Source organism: Arachis hypogaea, chromosome 20 (genome assembly GCF_003086295.3).
Source record: "Arachis hypogaea cultivar Tifrunner chromosome 20, arahy.Tifrunner.gnm2.J5K5, whole genome shotgun sequence".
NCBI classification, from domain to species: domain Eukaryota; kingdom Viridiplantae; phylum Streptophyta; class Magnoliopsida; order Fabales; family Fabaceae; genus Arachis; species Arachis hypogaea.
The window spans coordinates 99,016-120,058 of record NC_092055.1 but is presented as its reverse complement, the minus strand read 5'-3'; the positions used below and the strand labels follow the sequence as shown (position 1 = coordinate 120,058).

The 21,043-nt window shown below is 31.1% G+C and overlaps 2 protein-coding genes across 8 annotated transcripts; one reads left to right on the top strand and one right to left on the bottom strand.

The window, feature by feature from the left end:
* Positions 1–807: 807 nt before the first annotated feature.
* Positions 808–17,707, bottom strand: LOC112784782 (ABC transporter B family member 2). 7 transcript variants are annotated; one of them, XM_072229971.1, is made up of 12 exons: positions 17,574–17,707; positions 17,343–17,497; positions 6,266–6,594; positions 5,599–5,653; positions 4,827–5,463; positions 4,210–4,750; positions 3,741–4,120; positions 3,139–3,542; positions 2,597–2,838; positions 2,266–2,513; positions 1,762–2,174; positions 808–1,644 (listed from the first exon to the last, which is right to left on the bottom strand). In XM_072229971.1, the coding sequence occupies exons 3-12, from the start codon at positions 6,551–6,553 to the stop codon at positions 1,082–1,084; spliced, it is 3,771 nt and encodes a 1,256-aa protein (XP_072086072.1). In that variant the 5' UTR covers positions 6,554–6,594; positions 17,343–17,497; positions 17,574–17,707; the 3' UTR covers positions 808–1,081. The 7 variants fall into 7 exon arrangements, with proteins under 7 accessions (XP_072086072.1, XP_072086071.1, XP_072086073.1 ...); XM_072229970.1 differs by lacking the exon at positions 17,574–17,707 and adding an exon at positions 13,659–13,780 and having other exon boundaries at positions 6,266–6,591; positions 17,343–17,472; XM_072229972.1 differs by lacking the exons at positions 17,343–17,497; positions 17,574–17,707 and adding exons at positions 13,659–13,780; positions 13,852–13,985 and having other exon boundaries at positions 6,266–6,591.
* Positions 17,651–18,151, top strand: LOC112782359 (probable calcium-binding protein CML11). The gene has a single exon (XM_025824717.3). The coding sequence runs from the start codon at positions 17,651–17,653 to the stop codon at positions 18,149–18,151; it is 501 nt and encodes a 166-aa protein (XP_025680502.1).
* The last annotated feature ends 2,892 nt before the right edge of the window (positions 18,152–21,043 follow it).

Here is a 21,043-nt window from a genome sequence, read left to right as displayed (position 1 = left end):
GCAAATGTGGCGGCCGGAGACTCGCTTATTCCGGACCTTCCATTCTTATAAATTCTTCTTTGCATCGATGAGAGGACTTCGATCCCGCGCAAACATACATACAAGGTGATGATTTTTGTTTCTTTCTTAATTTTAATTTATTTTCCAGCCTTCTTTTTATTCTTTGGCTAGAGGTGGGATTGGTGAGAAGAAAGATGTATAGCGAGAATCAAGGAGACATGTCATGGTGTACGTTATATGAGTAATATAGCTAAGCTAGATGGTGGGTTAATATCAGAGAGATGATGCTGTATGTTGAGGGATTGGTTTTTCGTCCTCAATAAGAAGGATTGGTTTCTATGGAGTCCTAATGAGTAGGAGAGGCCGGAGGGATTATATTTGAGTGCACGACAATGTAGCCTTTTGTATGCGCTCGTGTGTACATATCAAAATGTTTGGGAGCCATAATTTGAAAACTAAATACTAAAAGTCATAACTCATAATTTACTCTTTTTTATTTGTTTTTCTTTTATATATATAAAAAAGAATTATATATATATTAAGTTAAATAAAATAAATTTGTATTATTGTCTTCCTATATTATTCGTGTATATGTATAATCGAAAAACGGAAAAAGTGACTATACATAGAATCACTCGCAATTAAAACATAATAATTTAATATTTATAAATATAGTTGCATAAATCGTTTTAGCGTTAAATATGACTTGAACAACTAGAATTACTCCATTCAAGTCAACCAAAAAAAAAAAAAAAAAAACTCCATTCAGTAATCCACAGTATACACTCCTTTGTTGGTTTCAATTGGTTAGTGTAACACAATAACTGGGAATATTTGTCTTAACGCCATCTTTAGTTCTTCATGACTATGCATTACTACGTTTACATACATATACCACGCAAAAACAATCGTAATAAGTCCTAACGCGGAAACTAGAGTAGGCAAGCAATGAACAACAAAATTATACATCACAACTTAGGGAAAGAAGTAGCTTACAATTGTAAATTGACCAGAGTGCTACTACGACCGTTAGAAGTTAATATCATCAAATATATTATCATATTATGGATAGGACAAATGACTAATTTTGTTGCTCATGTAAATGTAGATGTTGTTGTTGAAGGCTAACTAATTTATAATATGCTCCACTCTTGTTCTGTATCAGACTCGAATGAGTCCCTTGCTCAACTATTTTTCCATCGTCGACAACAGAGATTTGATATGCATTTCTTATTGTGGATAGCCTATGAGCCACCACAATTGTTGTTCTGTTGTTCATCAATTTGTCTAGAGCTTGTTGTACTACACGTTCTGACTCCACATCTAGTGCGCTGGTGGCTTCATCCAGCAACAAGATTGCAGGATTCTTCAATATGGCCCTCGCAATAGCTATCCTTTGTCTCTGACCACCAGATAGTTGAGCTCCTCTTTCCCCTACTTTGGTGGAGTATCCCTCAGGAAGACTACTTATGAAGTTATGAGCATTTGCAAGCTTAGCTGCTTCAACTACTTCTGAATTGGACGCTTCTTCCTTTCCATAAAGAATATTGTCATAAATCGATGTTGCAAAAAGAACCGGTTCTTGTTGCACAAAACCAATGTGTTTCCTAACAGATTTTAAATTAAGATTCCTTATGTCTTTTCCTGCAAGATAGATAATGAATCATCATTGTAGGAACTTAGGATAATGATTTCACTAGCAATTATGATAAGTAACCAGCAGAAAGACTACTGATGAGACATTAAATTTTGTATAATTACCATCAATCATCACCCTTCCAGATGTTGGATCATAAAATCTGAGTATAAGAGAGATGACGGAGCTTTTCCCGGAACCACTGTGCCCCACCAAGGCAACAGTCTTCCCTGAAGGAACTCTCATGTTGAAATCATTAAAAACAACCACATCTGGCCTTGAAGGGTATCGGAAATGGATATTTTTTAGCTCAATTGTTCCTTCCACTGTATGCAACTCTTCTCCCACATCTCCCTTTATTCCTGTCCTTCTATCCATCACTTCAAAAACTGATGCAGCCATTTGATTTCCTTTTAGCATGTCTGGTGCCAATGCCAAAGTCTCCCCCATGGCCAGTGCGGTTACAATCAAAACCATGAACGACTTCATAACTGATTTAAAGCTAGAAAGCTCCTTCTGCATCAAAACTGATCCGTACCTGAAAAAGGTATACAATGCAAATGTCAGCATAAAGCCCACTTTTAACATATTACATGTCACATAACATCGAAGATATTTAAATAATGTACCATAAGGCAAGGCCATAAGAAGAGAAAATAAAGAACTGGGATATGCCATAGAATATGCCAGCAATTTGGCCTCGTTTGAATGAACGCTTGGATGGTTCAACAAGCTCTTGAGCATAAAGGTGGATGACTTTTTCTTCACAACAAAATGCTGCAACAGTACGCATATTACTCACAGCCTCCCCCGCCAACATGTTGGCTTTTAGATATGCTTTGCTCAGGTTTCCACCAAAGCCTTTCATAAAAAGTTTCTGAAATCATAGAAGAAATTATGGAGATCCAAGAAATGAACCAAAATCTTAATGTCAAAAAACATGGAACAAGATTAACAAACCTCACTGATGTGACCACTGACGATCAAAGGATATGTAGCCAAGACAACAAGCGTAACCCTCCAGTTCAAAATGAAGGCAATAATAAATGAAGTAACAATCAGACCAACATTCTGAAAGAGAATTGTAGATCGATCAACAACAATAGTTCTTAATAAAGTCGCATCAGCCTCTAAACGTGATGAAAGCATAGAACTTGTGTTGCTAGTATCATCAAACCAGGCAATTTCATTTTTCAAAACAGCTGCAACCAGATGAGTGAGGGAAGTTAAATGAAGTTTTAACCAATGATTGCTAAATAATATGGTTGATCTTTGCATACCTCAAGAGGAAAAATGTGTAGGACTTATATAAAGTAAAGTGATTGCAATGCATGGTTTTAACTTAAAAAATTCAACAGTTAAAGTAAAGTCATAAATCTACGTTTAAGAATTCAATTTTTTACAGATTGGGCATGTATAACAAATTTCAGACCAGTCAGAAGTGTAAAAAGAAACATTTCAGCGATAAACTTGAATGACAAGAAGAAGTTGATCACAAGTACCAGAAAACATTGTTTCTCTGACACGAAGGGTAAGCCGCTCGCCCATGATTCCGAAAGACAGATGTTCGATGGTATAAGCAGTAACGGCTAAAATTGCTGCCCCGCAGAAGAGGAAAGCTATTTTCCTAATTTCACGACGCGTTGCATTCCAGTCCATGTAGTATGCTACAAGTGCATGAGTTATTCCGAGAGCAAAAAGTGGCATCAGGGCACCAGCAATAAATGCACCCAAGGTTCCAAAAACTCCATAATACCAGTCAGGACCAACCATGGAATATAGTCTCCTTATCGAGACATGGCTTGAGTTGTTTCTAATACTACTTTCTGCTTCATTAGAACCAAAATAGCCAACAGATTCTTTATCCGAATGAAAACTACCACCAAAGCTTGTTGTACGGGAAACGCTATAAACAACAAATAATAAACTTTAGTAGGTGACCTGAGGTATTATCCTGGTGGACAGTGGAATATAGAAAAGAGTTGCATTATCTTTTATTACAATGACTTGAGAAATAGATACCCCACTTAATACTATCTGGCGTAGCGGGTTTTTAAGGTTTAATTACCTAAATTCTTATAACTGCTATGAGTTACGTAGGTACCTGGATGTTTGTCCCATGCTAGAATCCACACGAGGGTGGTGTTGCAAAGAGGCCGACTCCTGGATTTCAACAAGAGATGCATATACACCATTTGGGTTAGAAATGAGCTCCTCGTGGTTGCCAGTTTCCACAATCTTTCCTTGCTGAACAACCGCGATAATATCTGCATTCTTAATGGTAGAAAGCCTATGTGCCACTATCACGGTTGTTCTACCAACCATCACTCGATCAAGTGCCTCCTGTACACTCTTCTCTGACTCCGCATCCAGAGCGCTCGTTGCTTCATCTAATAAAAGTATTGATGGATTCTTGACAATAGCTCGAGATATTGCAATCCTTTGCTTCTGTCCACCTGATAGTTGAATCCCTCTTTCACCAACCTGCAAGATTAATTTCATTATTATATTAGAAACATCCTACTCTTAGCTTCCTCCAGCCTCTAGCCAGGTCTACATGCATGCATAGTTACCTTTGTATCTAATCCATCCGGAAGATTGTTAATGAAAGTCTGAGCATCTGATAGCGTCACAGCATGATTTATTTCAGCAAGCGTTGCATCATCTTTTCCATACAGTATGTTGTCCTTGATGCTTGTAGCAAAGAGTGCAGGTTCTTGATTAACTAGCCCAATTTGCTGTCTAAGCCATCTGAGATCAAGTCCCCTAATATCGTTCCCGTCTAGTAGTATTTGACCAGAAAGTGGTTCATAGAAGCGCTCAATCAACGATATTATAGTGCTCTTTCCGGAGCCACTTCCTCCCACAAGGGCTACAATTTTGCCAGAAGGAATCTCAAGACAGAGGTTGTTGAAGATGGGTACATCAGGACGAGAAGGATAACTGAAACATACATCCTTAAATTGGATGTTACCCTCCAATTTGCTCAATCTTTGACCAAACTTGGAGCTGGTCTTGTTCACTGTGTCTCTTTCTATCATCTCAAAGATGGGATAAGCAGCTGCCCTTGCTCGGACAAATGCAGAAATATCTGGTGCTGCCTGCCCAAGTGATCTGAAAGAGCAAAACATACATAAAAATGATCTCGATCTACCAAGGAACAAAACAAAAAGGCTGGACTTAGGCTTACAGGCTAGAGATAACAACGTTGAGCATCGTAGTGAAAGAGACGCCGCCATTGGCAATATTCTTGTGAACAACGATGCTAGTGAACCAAACAAGCAGAGCCCAGGAGAGGAAAAGGACGCAATGCATGGAGCCTAGTCCCAGACCCTTTGCCAAACCTGCTTTATAGCCATTTCTATAGGTGTTGATGAGAGCCGCTCTGTATGATCTCACTGCCCTTTCTTCTCCTGAAAATGCTTGTACTGTTCTCACATTGGCTATCACCTCTTGAGCGATCCCACCAGCCTTTACATAGGCTTTGCGAACTCTGGCAACTAGCCCAAATGTGACATATGCATAAGCACCTCCAGCAAGTGCAATTAAGGGTACAATTGCAAGTGTCACTAAACTGATCTGCCACACTTTCACAAATCCAATGGCAAACCCCGCTGCAAATCTGCTTATGTAATGCATCAAATTTCCTACCTTCTCGGATATTGCATCTTGGACAACAATAATGTCACTTGTAATGGCAGATATAACATCTCCGGTTGATGCATCTGTATCAAATAAAGTAATATCTTGATTCAGCATTGATCTTAAATAAGCCATCCTCATCTTCGCTGCCTGACGTTCTCCGGTGTGCATCCAACAAGCAACCTCTGCATATACTCAGCATCGGCACGCAAAATTAACATAATAAAAGAATTAAGCAAATAAGATCTACGTAACTTTTCAACTTCTACTAGAATTGCACTTTACTTGGGTATCAATGAAGTCATGAAATAAGTTCATACCTGTCCAAGACGCAAACAGTATTACTATACTTAGATACACAAAATCCAATGAGTACTGCAAAACCTCGCAGCAAACAAGTATTATTATTATTTTTATTTTCCATATACATACATTGATACATATAAGAAATAAGCATGTTTAGCACTAGCAAAAGACCAACAGACACTTCTAAGTGAAGTCTAACCGTTGTTTGACAAGGTCTGCAAAGTGATACCAACCAACTAACTAGCTAGCTAACCACTTCAAATGATGAAAAATTAAAGTAGATATTGAATGTAATGATGATGTATGTGATATATTCTGCTTTGGCAATCCAGAATTTGAGCTTCAAGGGGAACTGAGAGAATTGATAGTGAAGTTTGTGAATCTGAAAATGAGCATTGAAATCATGGAAGGCCTCAACTACAGAACCAGTTTTCAGCTGCTTATACCAACTAACTGCACATTAACTATAGCTAACCAACTACCTTCAACTCTGGTTAGCTTAAGTTAACTCAGCTTTTAACAAACTTTACCAGCTGGCATTGCTGAAATAACTAACTATTAATTCTGAAAATGTAACTAACATAACTACCAGCTAACTTCTGACCTTCTATAGTAACTAACATGATGTCCAAAATAGAAAACGTGAATATACACAAGGATATATTATAGTTCAGCACAAACCTTGGCAACTCGATGGGAAGTTTCTTTGGGATAAAGGTAAGCTAAGCCAGCCACATTGATCATCTTTCCAAAGAAAATAAAGAAGACAGGCACAGAGGCACCATGAACACATGCCCCAATGGATCCAATAGCCATCAAGACACAATCATAGAAGTCAGCAAACGAGAAGAGCTTGTGTAAAGGAACCCTCTGTTCCTTTCTACTCTTTCCTGCTTCCTTCTTTATCTCTTCATTTGCTGCCTCATCAATTGCCGAGGCACCAGAGAACGATTCCTCCTGCTCTGACATATAAATTGAGCGCTATAAACTTGTACAATTGCAAGAGGCTGCTGTGACAACAAATGTGACTATATCAGTTGTGCAGAAGAAGAAGATTTTCTTAAATTCATGCTACGAACGTATGTACTGAAAAAACTAACATGAGGATTATAGAAAGAATGGAGAAGAAGAGGCTGTGGTAGTGGGTAATTAGTTCATAATATAAGGTTGAATAAAAGAAGGGATCAGAGTTTAATTTTGCATATTTTGCGTAAATTTTTTCATGATATCGACAACTAAGTATTATATGCATATATACACACACACGCCAATTATGGTCGAAAATATCAACTACTTTTACCATTAGAGATATAAACTAAACATATATATGTTGAGAGTAGATTACAACTTGTGTCCATCTCCACCTATATTTGAGAGGGACACCTACATATAGATTAAAATTAAATGCCATATGTGATTGAGGATATCAATGGTAGTATATAAATGCAAAATAAACTAAGCGAACTCAATCTGAAAAAAGGTTTGATGTTTGAGCGTGGTTACGGTGCCTTCGATCTCTGATCTTCTCTGGCGAACCACAAGACACGAGGCACAAGCTAAGAGGTTATGTTTGTGTATTTGTCTTGAGGATTAGTGATGACGAGCCATTATTATTGTTGTAGCGAGCAGATTTACACCATCTCCCTCTTGCATTGAGAAAAAGGAATGAATGGAATTCGCTTTAGTAGCAGAGCATTTACATATATAAGAGAATGGATTAACCATAGCCGCTTAATTTGTCTGTACGTACGTAGTTATACTTAGTGAAGAAGAAAATCATATGGGTAAGAAAGATCGAAATTAAGTTTAGATGATTCATGCAACACTTAAGTACCATTGTCGTTTTTTGCGCGTTCTTTCTTAAATTTTAAGCAATAATTTATGACCCTGGTTCAACTTATTGCTAACGCATAATAATCACATGTCATACATTATCTGATTATCATATATTGCCTCGAATCGTCTATCATATATTAAACACAGCAGCCACATATACACTACAGAATCGCTCGATCACCATCGGTATAGAGATCATCTGATCAAATGATTTCATCGTATTAAAATTTTTCTTATGAAAATAATATAAATTTTAAAAATAATGTGACTTTTGATTTTGCAAAAACAAGGACATGTAGTGAAAACAGTGATGTGGCATCTTCTCAAAATTCTAACTTGTTTAAAACATTTGTTGGCTTTTCAATAAAAATCATATTCATCTCTCCATGTTTACTTTGAAGAAAAAACACGTAATACTTGTCTTTGTTTTTTCTGGATAGATCGAACAATCTTCAGTCCTAAATATTACATCACAAACTCATCCACACTACCCACTCATACACCCAATATTTTTAAAGATTTCTATTTACTACTTGGTTTTGCCAAAATTCAAACCCAAATGTAGCATTTTAAAAAATATGCTAATATACAGCTGCTTGTCTTGTTCAATTTATAGGTAAAAATGATAGCGATTAAATCAAATCTTTAAACTACATGAAATCGTAGTTAATAAAAAAGATTTGGAGGCCACCTAAATAAAGACACCTAAAACGTCTCTTTTTAAAGATGTTTTTATATTGTATTTTAATTGGTTTTTGTATAATTTATTCGGTGTTCCTCATCACATATTATTAAATTTTTCAAAAGATTTTCTTTCCAAAAACAATAAAAAATATTTAATTTAAACTAAAACAAAAAAGGTAATAGATTAACTATTAGATTTTTTTAAAAGATTATTTATATAAAACAATATATCACATTCATAAAAAAAAAAAAAAAATATATATATATATATATATATATATATATATATATATATATATATAAAACAAGCTCTTAAAATTTTTATAAATAAAAAAATAATTAATTTTTATTCGTATAATATATAAACAATTACTATATTATTATTATATTATAGATTAAAATTTACTAATTTAATTTTTTTTTTAAATATAAGCATTAGAAATAAATAAATTTTTTATAACAAGATATAATGTAACAAAATATATATAATATTAATTAGTTTTTAAAAAATTCTGAAAAGATGATTTTTTTTAATAAAGTGTTATTAAAAAATTAACACTATAAAAACTAATTTCAACCAATATGATATAATAGGTTATTAAATATATTTAATACAAAACACATTGAATATAAATTTTTATTGAGTTTAAATTTTAAATGATTTTTAATTGAATTTCGAATATTTTTATTTTAAAGAGTTAAAATATTTTAACATCATTTTTTCGTATCGTTTTAATTGAGTTTTTTATTTTTTAAATTATAAACCTTATTTATAATTAAGAGTAATGTTTTAACACCACCAATTAGTCACACATAAAAATACAAGAACAATTATATTGTCATAATTATAATCTAACTTTATAAGCAATACAATACAATAAAACTATATATAAGTAATATAACTAAATTTTATCTACATCTATAGTCATATTTCATAAATAATATAATTAAATTATATTTATGTTTATAATTAAAATATGAATAAAAATATAAAAAATTATCAGGATGGTTAATTTTTTTCGTTCATATTTTTTTTTTGTGAAAAGTTTAATTATTCTAATAATTAATTTTTTTTAAAAAAAGATAATTGAATAACACAAAAAAGTCTTATTAAGAGTAATTTATTTATATATGATTAAAAAATAATTGAATAATTATATACGGTAAAAAATTAATATTATTAAAAAATAAAAATAAAATTTATTTTAAAATTAAAAATAAAGTTTATTTAAAAATAAAATTAAAAATCATGTTTTTTTTTCTTTTTTCCAAAATTTATCTACGAGTAATTCTATAAATATTTTATGATGAATAAAATATTAAATTCGTTCTAAAATTTATTCTAATAAAATTTATTTTTATTCTACTAAACGTTAAATAAACTATTGAAAAGAATTTTGTTTCCTCCATTAGAGAAGAATGATAAACTTCCATACTTCTATTATGTTATGGCAATAATTTGGCCTGTTATTTTTTAATGTACATAATAATAATAATAATAATAATAATAATAATAATAATAATAATAATAATAATAATAAAAACAAGTATATCACAATAAAAAAGGAAGCACCTCACCAAATAATTTATCATCCGAATTATATATGAATCAAATTGATAATATGAGGGCTAACACTACGAAAATTGATAACAAGGTTAGGGACTTACAAAACCTTTCTTAAGATCATAGAAAAAAAACGTTTATATTGTGTGATATATAAAACAATTTATCATATTATTATTATTATTACATTCTATATATATATATATATATATATATATATATATATATATATGAGCAAAAAAAGTCCAACTGTTTTAAAGTAAAATTTTCTTTTAATATTTGATTAAATGTTCTTGTATTTAGTACTTTTTTTTTTGGCACTTCCTCTTAGTTAAAAATATAATCATTATAATTTTTTAGTTATTATTGTTAGGGGTGTTTACAGATGGGATATGGCTAAAATTTTGATCCAATCTGCACTAAACTCATTAGATCAAATTCGATATTCGCACTTTTTATGTTTGGATCAGATATCAAATATATCCATAAAATGAAAAATATTAAAAAAATTTATTTTTATAAAAAAAGTCAATAATTTTTTTTGTTTACTTTTGTAAACATATTTACTTCTATCTGATTAGAGTGTGGATCTGATTCGATCCAATCCGATCATCTTACAGATCAGATCATATCCTCAAGTTACAGATCAGATACGGATAAATACTGTGAATTTATATGGATATGATCTAATCTATGAACACCTCTAACTACTACTATAGGTTCATTGTTGCAAAAGAATGTTTCTTTTATTATAAACCATTATTAGATCTTAATTACCATTAAAACAACTTAATTGTCAACAAAGAGATAATACTTATTGGTCTCTGAAATTATGTTCGTATTTGAATCCATAGTTATAAAAACCGAACTGGATCGGCTGGTTCGATCGGAAAACTAGTGAACCAGACTAAACCGGATTCTAGTCTGGTTCAGTTTACTCCTTGGACCGTTTAAAGAATAAAACCGATGTGAACCAATAAGAACCGATACAAACCGGTCTAACCAAACTGGTCTGCTTGAAAAATTTTTTAAAATGTCTCCACAAGGTCTCGAACCAAGAACCTTGGAGCAAAAACAACCTCTACTTGCTACTTAACCATTGCACTTCTAAGTACTATATTTGATAAATACTAATTATATAGTATACATAAATATCTAATTTAATTTAATTTTTGTTTTTTCTATTTTTAAAATTAATTATATTTTAATTATATACCATTATTAATATAAATATAAATTTCACTAAAAATTTATTAATTTACTTGATCTATTTTATTGCTAGTATTGTGATTAAGGTTATTTGTTTTGATGTTAGTGTTAAAATCTACTGATATTATAGTTAGATGATAGGCTTTGTGAATTAATTATTTTTTTATTGTGTCAAAATAAGATACTATTGTAGAATTAAAATTTTATGATTTTTTTATATTAGTTATTTTTAGAAGTTGAGACTTGATTCTTCATAAAATGTTAGTGAAGATATGTATTTCAAATTTTAATTTTAAGTTTTTAACTATTTTATATTTTATATTTACGTGAGACCGGTTTTATCGGTTCAACCAGTTATTTATCGGTTGAACCAATAAACAGGTGAACCAGTAGCTTGACCGGTTCGATCACTGGTTCGGTTCTAACAACTATGTTTCAATCTAATTTCAAAAATTTTGATTTACTCAATTTAGTCTCCTAGCTTAATAGTTATGACTCACATTGGTTCCTAATCTTATTTTTGTCACTGTCTCACAAAATCGTTAACAACATTCTGAGATAGACTAACGACTGTTACATTATACATTCTAGCAACTGTTTGATGTGACAATTGAAATTTTTTTTACCTTATTTTTTTTTCAACTAAACACTTAAAACCCTAATATGAGTCACAGATACCTAAGTTAAAAAATCAAACTAAGTAAATTGAAACTTTAAAAATCAGATTAAAGCTCGAATATAACTTCAAAACAGAACTTTAACTTATGTAGTGATTAATTTAAATGAGAATCAAATAAATCAAAATTCAACATAATTTTTATCAATATTTTCAAATTCGAAATTTCTAAACCAAAATTAACTAGGATTTTTCTTTAAATTAAAAATTTAATGAAATAGTGATTTTAATTATCTTAACCAATGTCCTAATTAATTACTTTTATGTCTTAAAAAAACTGTATATGAAAAAAAAATAATTAATTTGTCTACTTTAATAAATAGTTATTTTACTAAAATGAAAGAAACTATTTTTTTAGAATTATTTAAGAACTAATTAATATTATATATATTTTGTTACACTACATTTAGTTATAAAAAATTTATTTATTTCTAATGCTTATATTAAAAATAAAAAGAAAATTTAAATTAGTGAATCTTAATCTATAATATAATAATAATATAGTAATTATTTTATATATTGTACGAATATAAATTAATTTTTTTTATTTATTAAAATTTTAAGAGCTTGTTATATATATATATATATATATATATATATATATATATATATATATATATATATATATATATATATATATATATATTGATGAATGTGATATATTTTTTTATGTAAATAATTTTTAAAAAAATCTAATAGTTAATTTATTACTTTTTTTGTTTTAGTCCAAATTAAATATTTTTTATTATTTTTGAAAAGAAAATCTTTTGAGGAATTTAATAATATGTAATAAGGAACACCGAATAAATTATACAGAAACCAATTAAAACACAACATAAAAACATCTTTAAAAAAAGACGTTTTAGGCGTCTTTATTTGAGTGGCCTCCAAAAAGATTTTGGTAGTCTAAAATATCATAAATCACAACAGCAGCTCATCAATTATTAGATTTTAGTTTATGAGCGCCACTACCGCACTACGTGTACATTTCTCTTTCGAACAACTTATAAAAATGAATTTCAGAAAAATAACAATCAATTTACTCCTTACGTCTCTATCTTATATTCAAATTGATCTCTAAATTTTGAAATAAATTAATTTGGTCATATTGAATGTTTTACCATCCTGCTTTTTTTTTATGAAGGATAATGTGATTTTTGACAAAAAAGAGTCAATTCGATCTTTGTTTTTGATTTTCGTGAGACAATTTAGTTTTTTTGAGTTTCGCCGTCAAACACTAAAAGAAGTTGTTGATTTGGCACGTTAAGATAGTGAGATGAACGTTAAGTATCAACATGGATGGTTAGAAAAAGACAGGAGCCGATTTGTCTCAAAACTTATATCGGTCAGGGCCTATTTGTCCCTATTTATTCGTACAAAACGACGTAGTTTTAACACCAAATTAGTGAGAAGTCTATTTGTCCTAAAAAAATTTGATTCAATATTTTTTCAAAAATTTTTATTGTTGTGATATTTAGAGCATCTCTAATGGAATATTTTTAAAGTATCACTTTTAATACTTTCAAGAAGTGAATTGATTTAGAATTGAAATCTGCATTGGAACTATCACTTTAGTGTACGCCTGTACGGTATCACCTTAACAGAGAACCAATAAAATTTTGCCACTTGTATAATTATGTTAATAAAATAATTAAAAAATATAAAGTTCTAATTGAATTGAAACTAAGCATTAAAGGGACAAATTTCACTTTCAATTTTAAATCACTATTTATGACAAATGATCTCACAAATATTTTAAATAAAATTGAAATTGAAACTGACATTGAAGATACTCTTATTATATTAGTAATTTTTCAATAAATATTTCATTATATGATATAATAAAGATAAACTAATTAATAATATTTAATACATTATTATAGATATTAAAGAAATAAAAAATAATTGAAAGGACTAAATAATAAACCTAATTATCTTTTTTATATTTCATAAATAAGTATTTCTCTCTCTTAATTATTAATTTTTTTTATTTTGACGCACTTATTTGATTTTATATTTTTTTTAATGTACAAATAATATTTTTGAAAAAAAAATTTACAAGGATACAAGGCTTAATGCCAAATAGGAATTGTTCCGAGAGTTACCTGAAACTGGGTTGCCTTAGGTCTTGTAAGTGAGGCCCAAATCTTCAACGGAGTGAGTTCCAACTTGTCCCACGTCCGGTGCCCGTCGTCCGAGTTGTTTGTCAGAAGGTGGGGGGTGGTACCTGCAAAACACTCCGATGCCTAAGTCAACAAGGATTTTAGCAGGTTTAAGTATATTGGAACTTGACTGTACCTGAGTGTGTCAGGGTATTTATAGGAGATGAGCCAATAACTACCGCTGAAATAGTTCCACTTCTTATGGTGGATAACTGCCCCTTTATCCTAGGGTTGTTGAGATCTCTCTTCTAGAAGTGGGTGAGAGATTCGAGGAAGTAATTACTTTCGTGCGTAAGCATGAGCTGTCCGTTTTCGTCGAATCCGCCCTCTATAGGAGGTCGGGTGAGTGTTAGAGGCCATCCTTGTAGTTGGGCCTTTCAACCTTATTGGGCTTGGCTTATGTTTTGGGTCAGGGTATGAACAGTGGTCCTACTTGAGTCCGGCCTCTTCGCTGTGAGTCAGATTCAAGTATAGAGTAAGTCGGAGATGTTCAGGTCGGTATCTTCCTTCAAGTCGGAAAGCGACGTGATTTCGAAGTAAAAACCAATGTGATTTCAAGTTGCCAACCGTCGCGTCCATTGGCTTTTCGCATTAACACGTGGGGGGCAGTTACATTGGTAACGGCACACTCTTTAAATGAGTGGGGCTTTTTACAGTTTTGCCCCTAGTGCCTTAAAAATACTTTCTCCCTTTTTCTCTTTCTTCTTTTTCGTCTTCCTCTGTAAACTTTCTTTCTCTCTTTCGCGCTTTCTTCGTCTTTCTTCAGCATTTGGTGCCTCAAGACGTTCGCTTCTCCTTTGTTGAAAACTCTCCTCCCTTTGTCCTTCCCCAAAGAAAGGTTAGTTTCTTACTGCTATACTTTTTATAGTGTTTCCACTGTTTTCGTGATCTCTGCTTGATGGACTAGGTGTTTGTTAAGAAATTCTATGTAGTTTTTATGTATCTTTGTTGTCGTTTCAGTGTTGTATCTATTAGGGACCTTCGCTTTTTCTTCAAAAGATTATTTCTTTGTGGCTGTGGGTTGCTCTTTTAAAGAAACTGTCTCTGTTTCGAACTTGTTTGTAATGATTCTTTTTCTTTTGTGTAATGTAGGTATGCCATCTATATGTCTCGTCCCTCTGTTTTCAAAATGTCTTCGAGGGTTCCTGAGAATTTGTTGAGATGGGTAGATGCCTCAGTTCTTTGTGAAATTCTTTTAGTAGATAGTGTTTTTGTGGATGAGTTTCGAAAGCACCATAGGCTCTATAGTTCTGGGGAGGACAAGGTGAAGTACGAGTTAGTTGCCCCTGACCCAAAAGACCGAGTCTGCTTTGGCAGAGTTGTAGATTCTGAGTCCCCTTTATTTTTATGTATAATTGTCTTTTCACTTGACTTAGGGTGACGTTTCCTTTTTCTGATTTTGAAACAGAAGTCCTTTCTTACTGTATAGTTGCTCCTTCCCAACTACACCCAAATTCTTGGGGTTTCATGAAAATCTAACAGCTTGCCAGTCGCGAGCTTGATTTTCTGATTTCTTTACGGGTATTTTTCTTTCTGTTTCATCTTACCAAGCCTTTCAGCACTGCTTCTAATAAAAATAACCAACAATGGGTTTCCTTCCGAGCTATTTAAGGTCGGAAAGTCTTTTCTACTTTTGACGAATCCTTCCATGATTTCAAGAATTTCTTTTTCAAAGTCCAAGCCGTAGAGGGTCACCATCCATTTTTTCTAAACGAGAATGATGAGCCTCGCTTCGCACTATACTAGGTAGAGGCAGTCTCTGTTGAAAAATATAATTTGGTGGATTTGGATGAAGTCAAAGAGGTTGTAGCTGAATTCTTCCGAGAGGCTTGGGGATGAGCTCCAAACCTCGACACCAAAAAATTTCTTATCGGGACCCCCGAACTATGTCTGTACCGAGCTAGGTGACCTCCTTTTTTTTTTAATTTTGTAGATAATTATTTGTTTTTTTGACTTGTTTATTGATGTCCTTTCATTTCCTTTTGTAGAAAAAATGAAAAGCAGGTCTAAAAGCATACCAGAAGCCTTACCAAGATGTTGTCAAGATGGTAGATGTAATTATGTAAACATATATTATATTAAATAATTTAGTCAAACTATTTAACGGATCAACTATATTTTTATATAAAAATATTATATTATATGTAAGTAGAGACGGATCTAAAAATTTTAATATGAAGGGGTCGAATTTTAGATTATTTTTTTCATTCTATAAAAATAATTAACATATAATTATTAGAGTTAATTTTTTAAAAGATTTATCAATATATATAATTATAAATTTTTTTCATAATTTTATTTTTAATATTACATAAAAGAAATATAACAATATCAATAGTACATTATAAAATTATAAAATACCAATAAGTTATAGCGTGTTTAGTTAAAAATTACCACATATTTTATTAATTAAAATTAATTCTTTCAAAAATTTTAAAAAATTTAAAATAAATTATAAATTATTAATTGTTTGAAAACCACTATATTTTTTCTTTTAACAACGTAAATTTAAAAGAAAAATGAGTATTTTTTACAAGAAAAAAATATCAAAGTACATAATGTGATTATTAAAATATAACTACGTAAGTCATTATTAATATAATAATATAAATATTAAATATGTTAATATAAAAAGTTAAATGATTTTTTTTTTAATAAATATAGAGATTATTATATAAAAACTAATTTGAAAGGTACAAATTTTTGAAGGTATGATATCAAATTAGTTAAGTAAAAAATATTATTGAATTAAATAATTAAGACATAAATTCATTACATAGTAAAAAATAATACATATAAAATTACTAAATTATTTAATATTTTTTATTTTTTAAACACATATCTTATATAATTTTTTAAAATTTTGGAGGGCCGAGGCCAGGCCACTACTCCCCCCTAAGTCCGTCCCTGTAAGTTAAAATGAGCCACAATCTTTAAAGTATGGATATTTTATTTAGTCATGGTATTTATATATGATACACATTTTGAATACAACACTCAATCAATATTTGTTTGATATATGTTTTTTGCGTGTTTAACTGTGTATTAATAAAAAATAAAAAAATATATTTATTTAGACATATTTAAATATCATCAAATATCAATCTGTTTAATATTATTTTTAATATGTATTCTTGAAATAAATTTAAAAATAATATATTTTATATAATTTTAAAAAATAATAAATTATTTAAAATATTAATTTATATTTTAATATTAATAATATGATATTATTATAATTTATTTAAAAATTATCTTATATATAATACCTTAAAAAAAATTAAAATTCATGTATCTATGACCCTACGATATAAGTCATAATATATTCATGTATAAATATATGTATTATTTTATATTTTTTAATATATTATATTTTATATATATTACATAAATAATTAATTTAATAATTGATTTTTGATATGCAATAAATTGGTTTTTAATTTTTTATAATAGTGTTCATCTTCTTGCTAAATCCAATTGTCAATTATTTAAGTTCGGTACAAATTTATACCAAACAAAAATTGATAAGTACGAATTTTGACGCGATAGATGGTAAAATCATGTGTAAAGTGTTTGTTTGGAAGATTCAAACAATACCTACAGATCCGACATTTGGGTCAAACATACCTGGGAGTTCGGAGACGCCGTCGGAGAAGGATATGGCCGGGGAGGGAAGAGAGAGAACAACCACATCCCATCACATCACCTCGCATTGCATCTAAGCACTTGCTTTGATCTCCGATCCCATCCCGTCCTTGCCTGTTGGAATTGGATGATTTGATCTAGTCATGGCTAATTAGTTTTAATTTGCATCCTCAAACTAATTAATAATAAAGTAGACAGAGAGAAAAGAAAGACCATTAATTTATCATTGATTTGATTGATTGATTGATTGATAGATAGATAGAAAGGCACAGGTGGAAATCAATCGCAGAATGAGCGGCAACAAGAAGCATCAAGGAACGAGTTTGGACGAGGAGCATATCGCAGAGTTGAGGGAGATATTCCGTTCGTTCGATAGGAACAACGACGGAAGCCTGACACAGCTGGAGCTGAGCTCCCTTCTGAGGTCGCTGGGGCTAAAGCCCAGCGGGGACCAGCTGGAGGCCTTCATCAACAAGGCCGACACCAACAACAACGGGCTCATCGAGTTCTCTGAGTTCGTCGCCCTCGTAGCCCCTGAAATCCTCCCGGCTAAGTCCCCCTACACAGAAGAGCAGTTGCGCCAGCTCTTCAAGATGTTCGACCGCGATGGCAATGGTTTCATCACCGCGGCCGAGCTTGCGCACTCCATGGCCCGCCTCGGCCATGCCCTCACCGCCGACGAGCTCACTGGCATGATCCGGGAGGCTGACACCGATGGTGATGGCCGCATCAATTTTCAGGAGTTCTCTCACGCTATCACTTCTGCTGCTTTTGATAATTCATGGGCCTAGCCACTCACGTTAATTTCTCCCTAGGTGTGTAAATGATTCCATCGTACCTCAGTTTATTCTTTCTAACTTCGTTCTCCCCAACTACGTACTCATTCATAAATGAATCAGCTGCTCATGACAAATGGTATTAATTAAGGGAGCTACTCAAATGAAGATGCAAAAAACATCTTTTTATGAAGATGCTTTGTATAAAAGTGTGATTTATTGATTTGGCCACACTTCAAATAAAAACAACACTTTTATAACATATCAAAATCTAACCCTACACTCCATCATCTAAGGGTCAAAAAAAAAAATCATCACATGAAGACAATTATAATATCTTCATGGGAGTACCCACCATTAATTAATTGCTCTTTTTAATAATCTACTGTATATAATCTATTTGTACGAAGCAAGCCACTCATACGGTGGCTTAAAAGGTCCTCTTTAGTCTTTATCGGACAATTATGTGGATAGAGTAGATGATCTCATGATCTGTCTGTGTTTAGGGATGGGCGTTAATTAATTAATGTATTTATTATGAGAATGGTAACGTAGAGCTATCATTGATCAAGAATTTTGATTTTTGGGAAGGGTCATCCAATAAGAAGGATTTCAATTTTTTTAAATGAACGATTTGAAAATTTATTAATTCTAATAACTGATTAATTACAAAGTGGATCATTCGGATCTTTCAATTCATAGATTTGGATATTGGACCTATGAATGGGGATATTTTCGAAACTCACAAAGAAAAAAGGAAGTGAGTTAGACAAAAAGAGAAGAGACTTGGACAAAAAAAGAAGTAACTTGGACAAAAAGAAACAAAGTAACTTAGACAAATCTTTTTTTTTTCCATAACCTCAACCTCAGACCAATCAATCGAATATTGATTAATACGTAATCGATTGAACACTACTTGAAAACGGCTATTCTAAATGTTCCTGGAAATTCTTGCTCTCATTGGACCATTTGTATCTACATGCATTAAGATCCCAATTCATGTATCTCTCGGTTCGAGAAATCAAAATAAGAGGATCGAACCATTTCTTCTGACTCTTTTTCAAATTTGATAACTGGTGGTTGATCGTATATTTCATTATAGTTCTATGATTCATAGTATCATTTTCTATTTGATACCTTTGAATTTCATATTCGAAGGTGCGATCGAATCGATTATTTTTAATGAATGGATTCAATACATTTCTTATGTACCATAGGTGCTATATTGGATTTGAATCAGATTTCGGATCAATCTATATTGATTGACTGCCTCCATCATGTTGTTGCTAGCAAATACCACTATTTTTTGTTTTAGATCTTTCAAATCATTCCCGCAAGAGGTCCGGACCCATTTTTTTATGAGCCTTTGATAAAAAGATTCATTCTCTTCATAAAAAAAAGGAGGTAGAAACAATAAAGATTTATTTTTCGACTCATCCCTGGAGTTGAATACCCCCCTCAAGAATTGTTTTTGATCCAATCCGGAGGAATCAATAGAAAAAGCAAATCCCTTATGATACACCAGATTCGGCTCGGTTATTGATAGAGTGAATAGATCTGCCATTTTTTGAGATCTCTCTTCTGATTTAAAATCGTGGTGTAACGTATATCCCCCTGTTCCGTTCATGGAATAGATGAAATAAACCAAAAAATGAATTTTTGTTCAAGAATGAAATCTTATTGGAACTGTTTAGTTCAACCTTCGGAACCATATCTCATCCCGAATCTGATGAAATAGGATGAATTGAGACAGTATTTTGATACTGACACGGACACGGGACACGAAAAAACATAGGACACGCCGTTACGTGAATTTTAAAATCTTACATGACACGGGAACACGCATATATATAAAATATAAAGTATTTTTTAGATAAATTGTAATGATATTTTGATATTTTATTGATATTAAAATATAAATAAAAATTTTAACTATTTTTAATATCTTATTTTAATTATATCAAGTATTTAAAATATTTTTATTTTAATAAATAATAATATATACTATATCTAAATTTATTTTAAAAATATATGTTAAGAATAAGAATGGACACGCGGACACGTAACGGTATTTAGGTGTGTCCAAGCGTGTCCGGAGAAGAATTTTTTATTTTTTATTAAGACACGGTTGGACACAGCAGACACGCGTGTCGGACGAGTATCGGTGAGTATCGTGTCCAAAATGTGTCCGACTCACGGACATGATAACTCAGCGAAGTGTCCGTACTTCATAGCAGTAGACTGACAAAAATTCAAAAATATTTTATCTATCTTAGTATTTTTAATTTTATGTATGTAATATTATATTTATTATCTTTAATATTACTTAATTTTTTCAGAAATAATAAAAGAATATAAAATAAAATAATTAGTTTATTTGAATAGTTTTGACTTTTGAATGAATTAAGTTTTGGAAAATATTAGAGAATCAATCGTTTTAGTGGAAAAAAAAATAAAGTATTAATTATCTAGCATTTTTATTAAATTTTTGGACACATAAAATTAATGTTTTTTTTAGGTGAATTGTAGGTTTTATATTAGCCAAACAGTAACATGCAAATTTGACATGGACTGGACTAATATATTAGACTCTTATGATTTGAGTTCTTTTAATTTATTGCTTTGGAATGCCTTTTAAAAATATAATTATAATATTTTTTTAAATCACACCTTAAAAAAACATAAATGAACTAATTAAGAAACATAAATTAGTAATAAAATGAAAGTAAAAATTTAATTAATTCAGCAAAAAAATTGTTAAACTTATAATTTTTTTAAGTAACAAATGAAATAATAATTGTAAATGGATTGAATTAATATATAACTATAGATTATCATTAATAGTCTTATATAATTATGGCAGAAAGTGAACTGAATTGAGTTAAGTTTTGTCAAATTTAAGTTTGA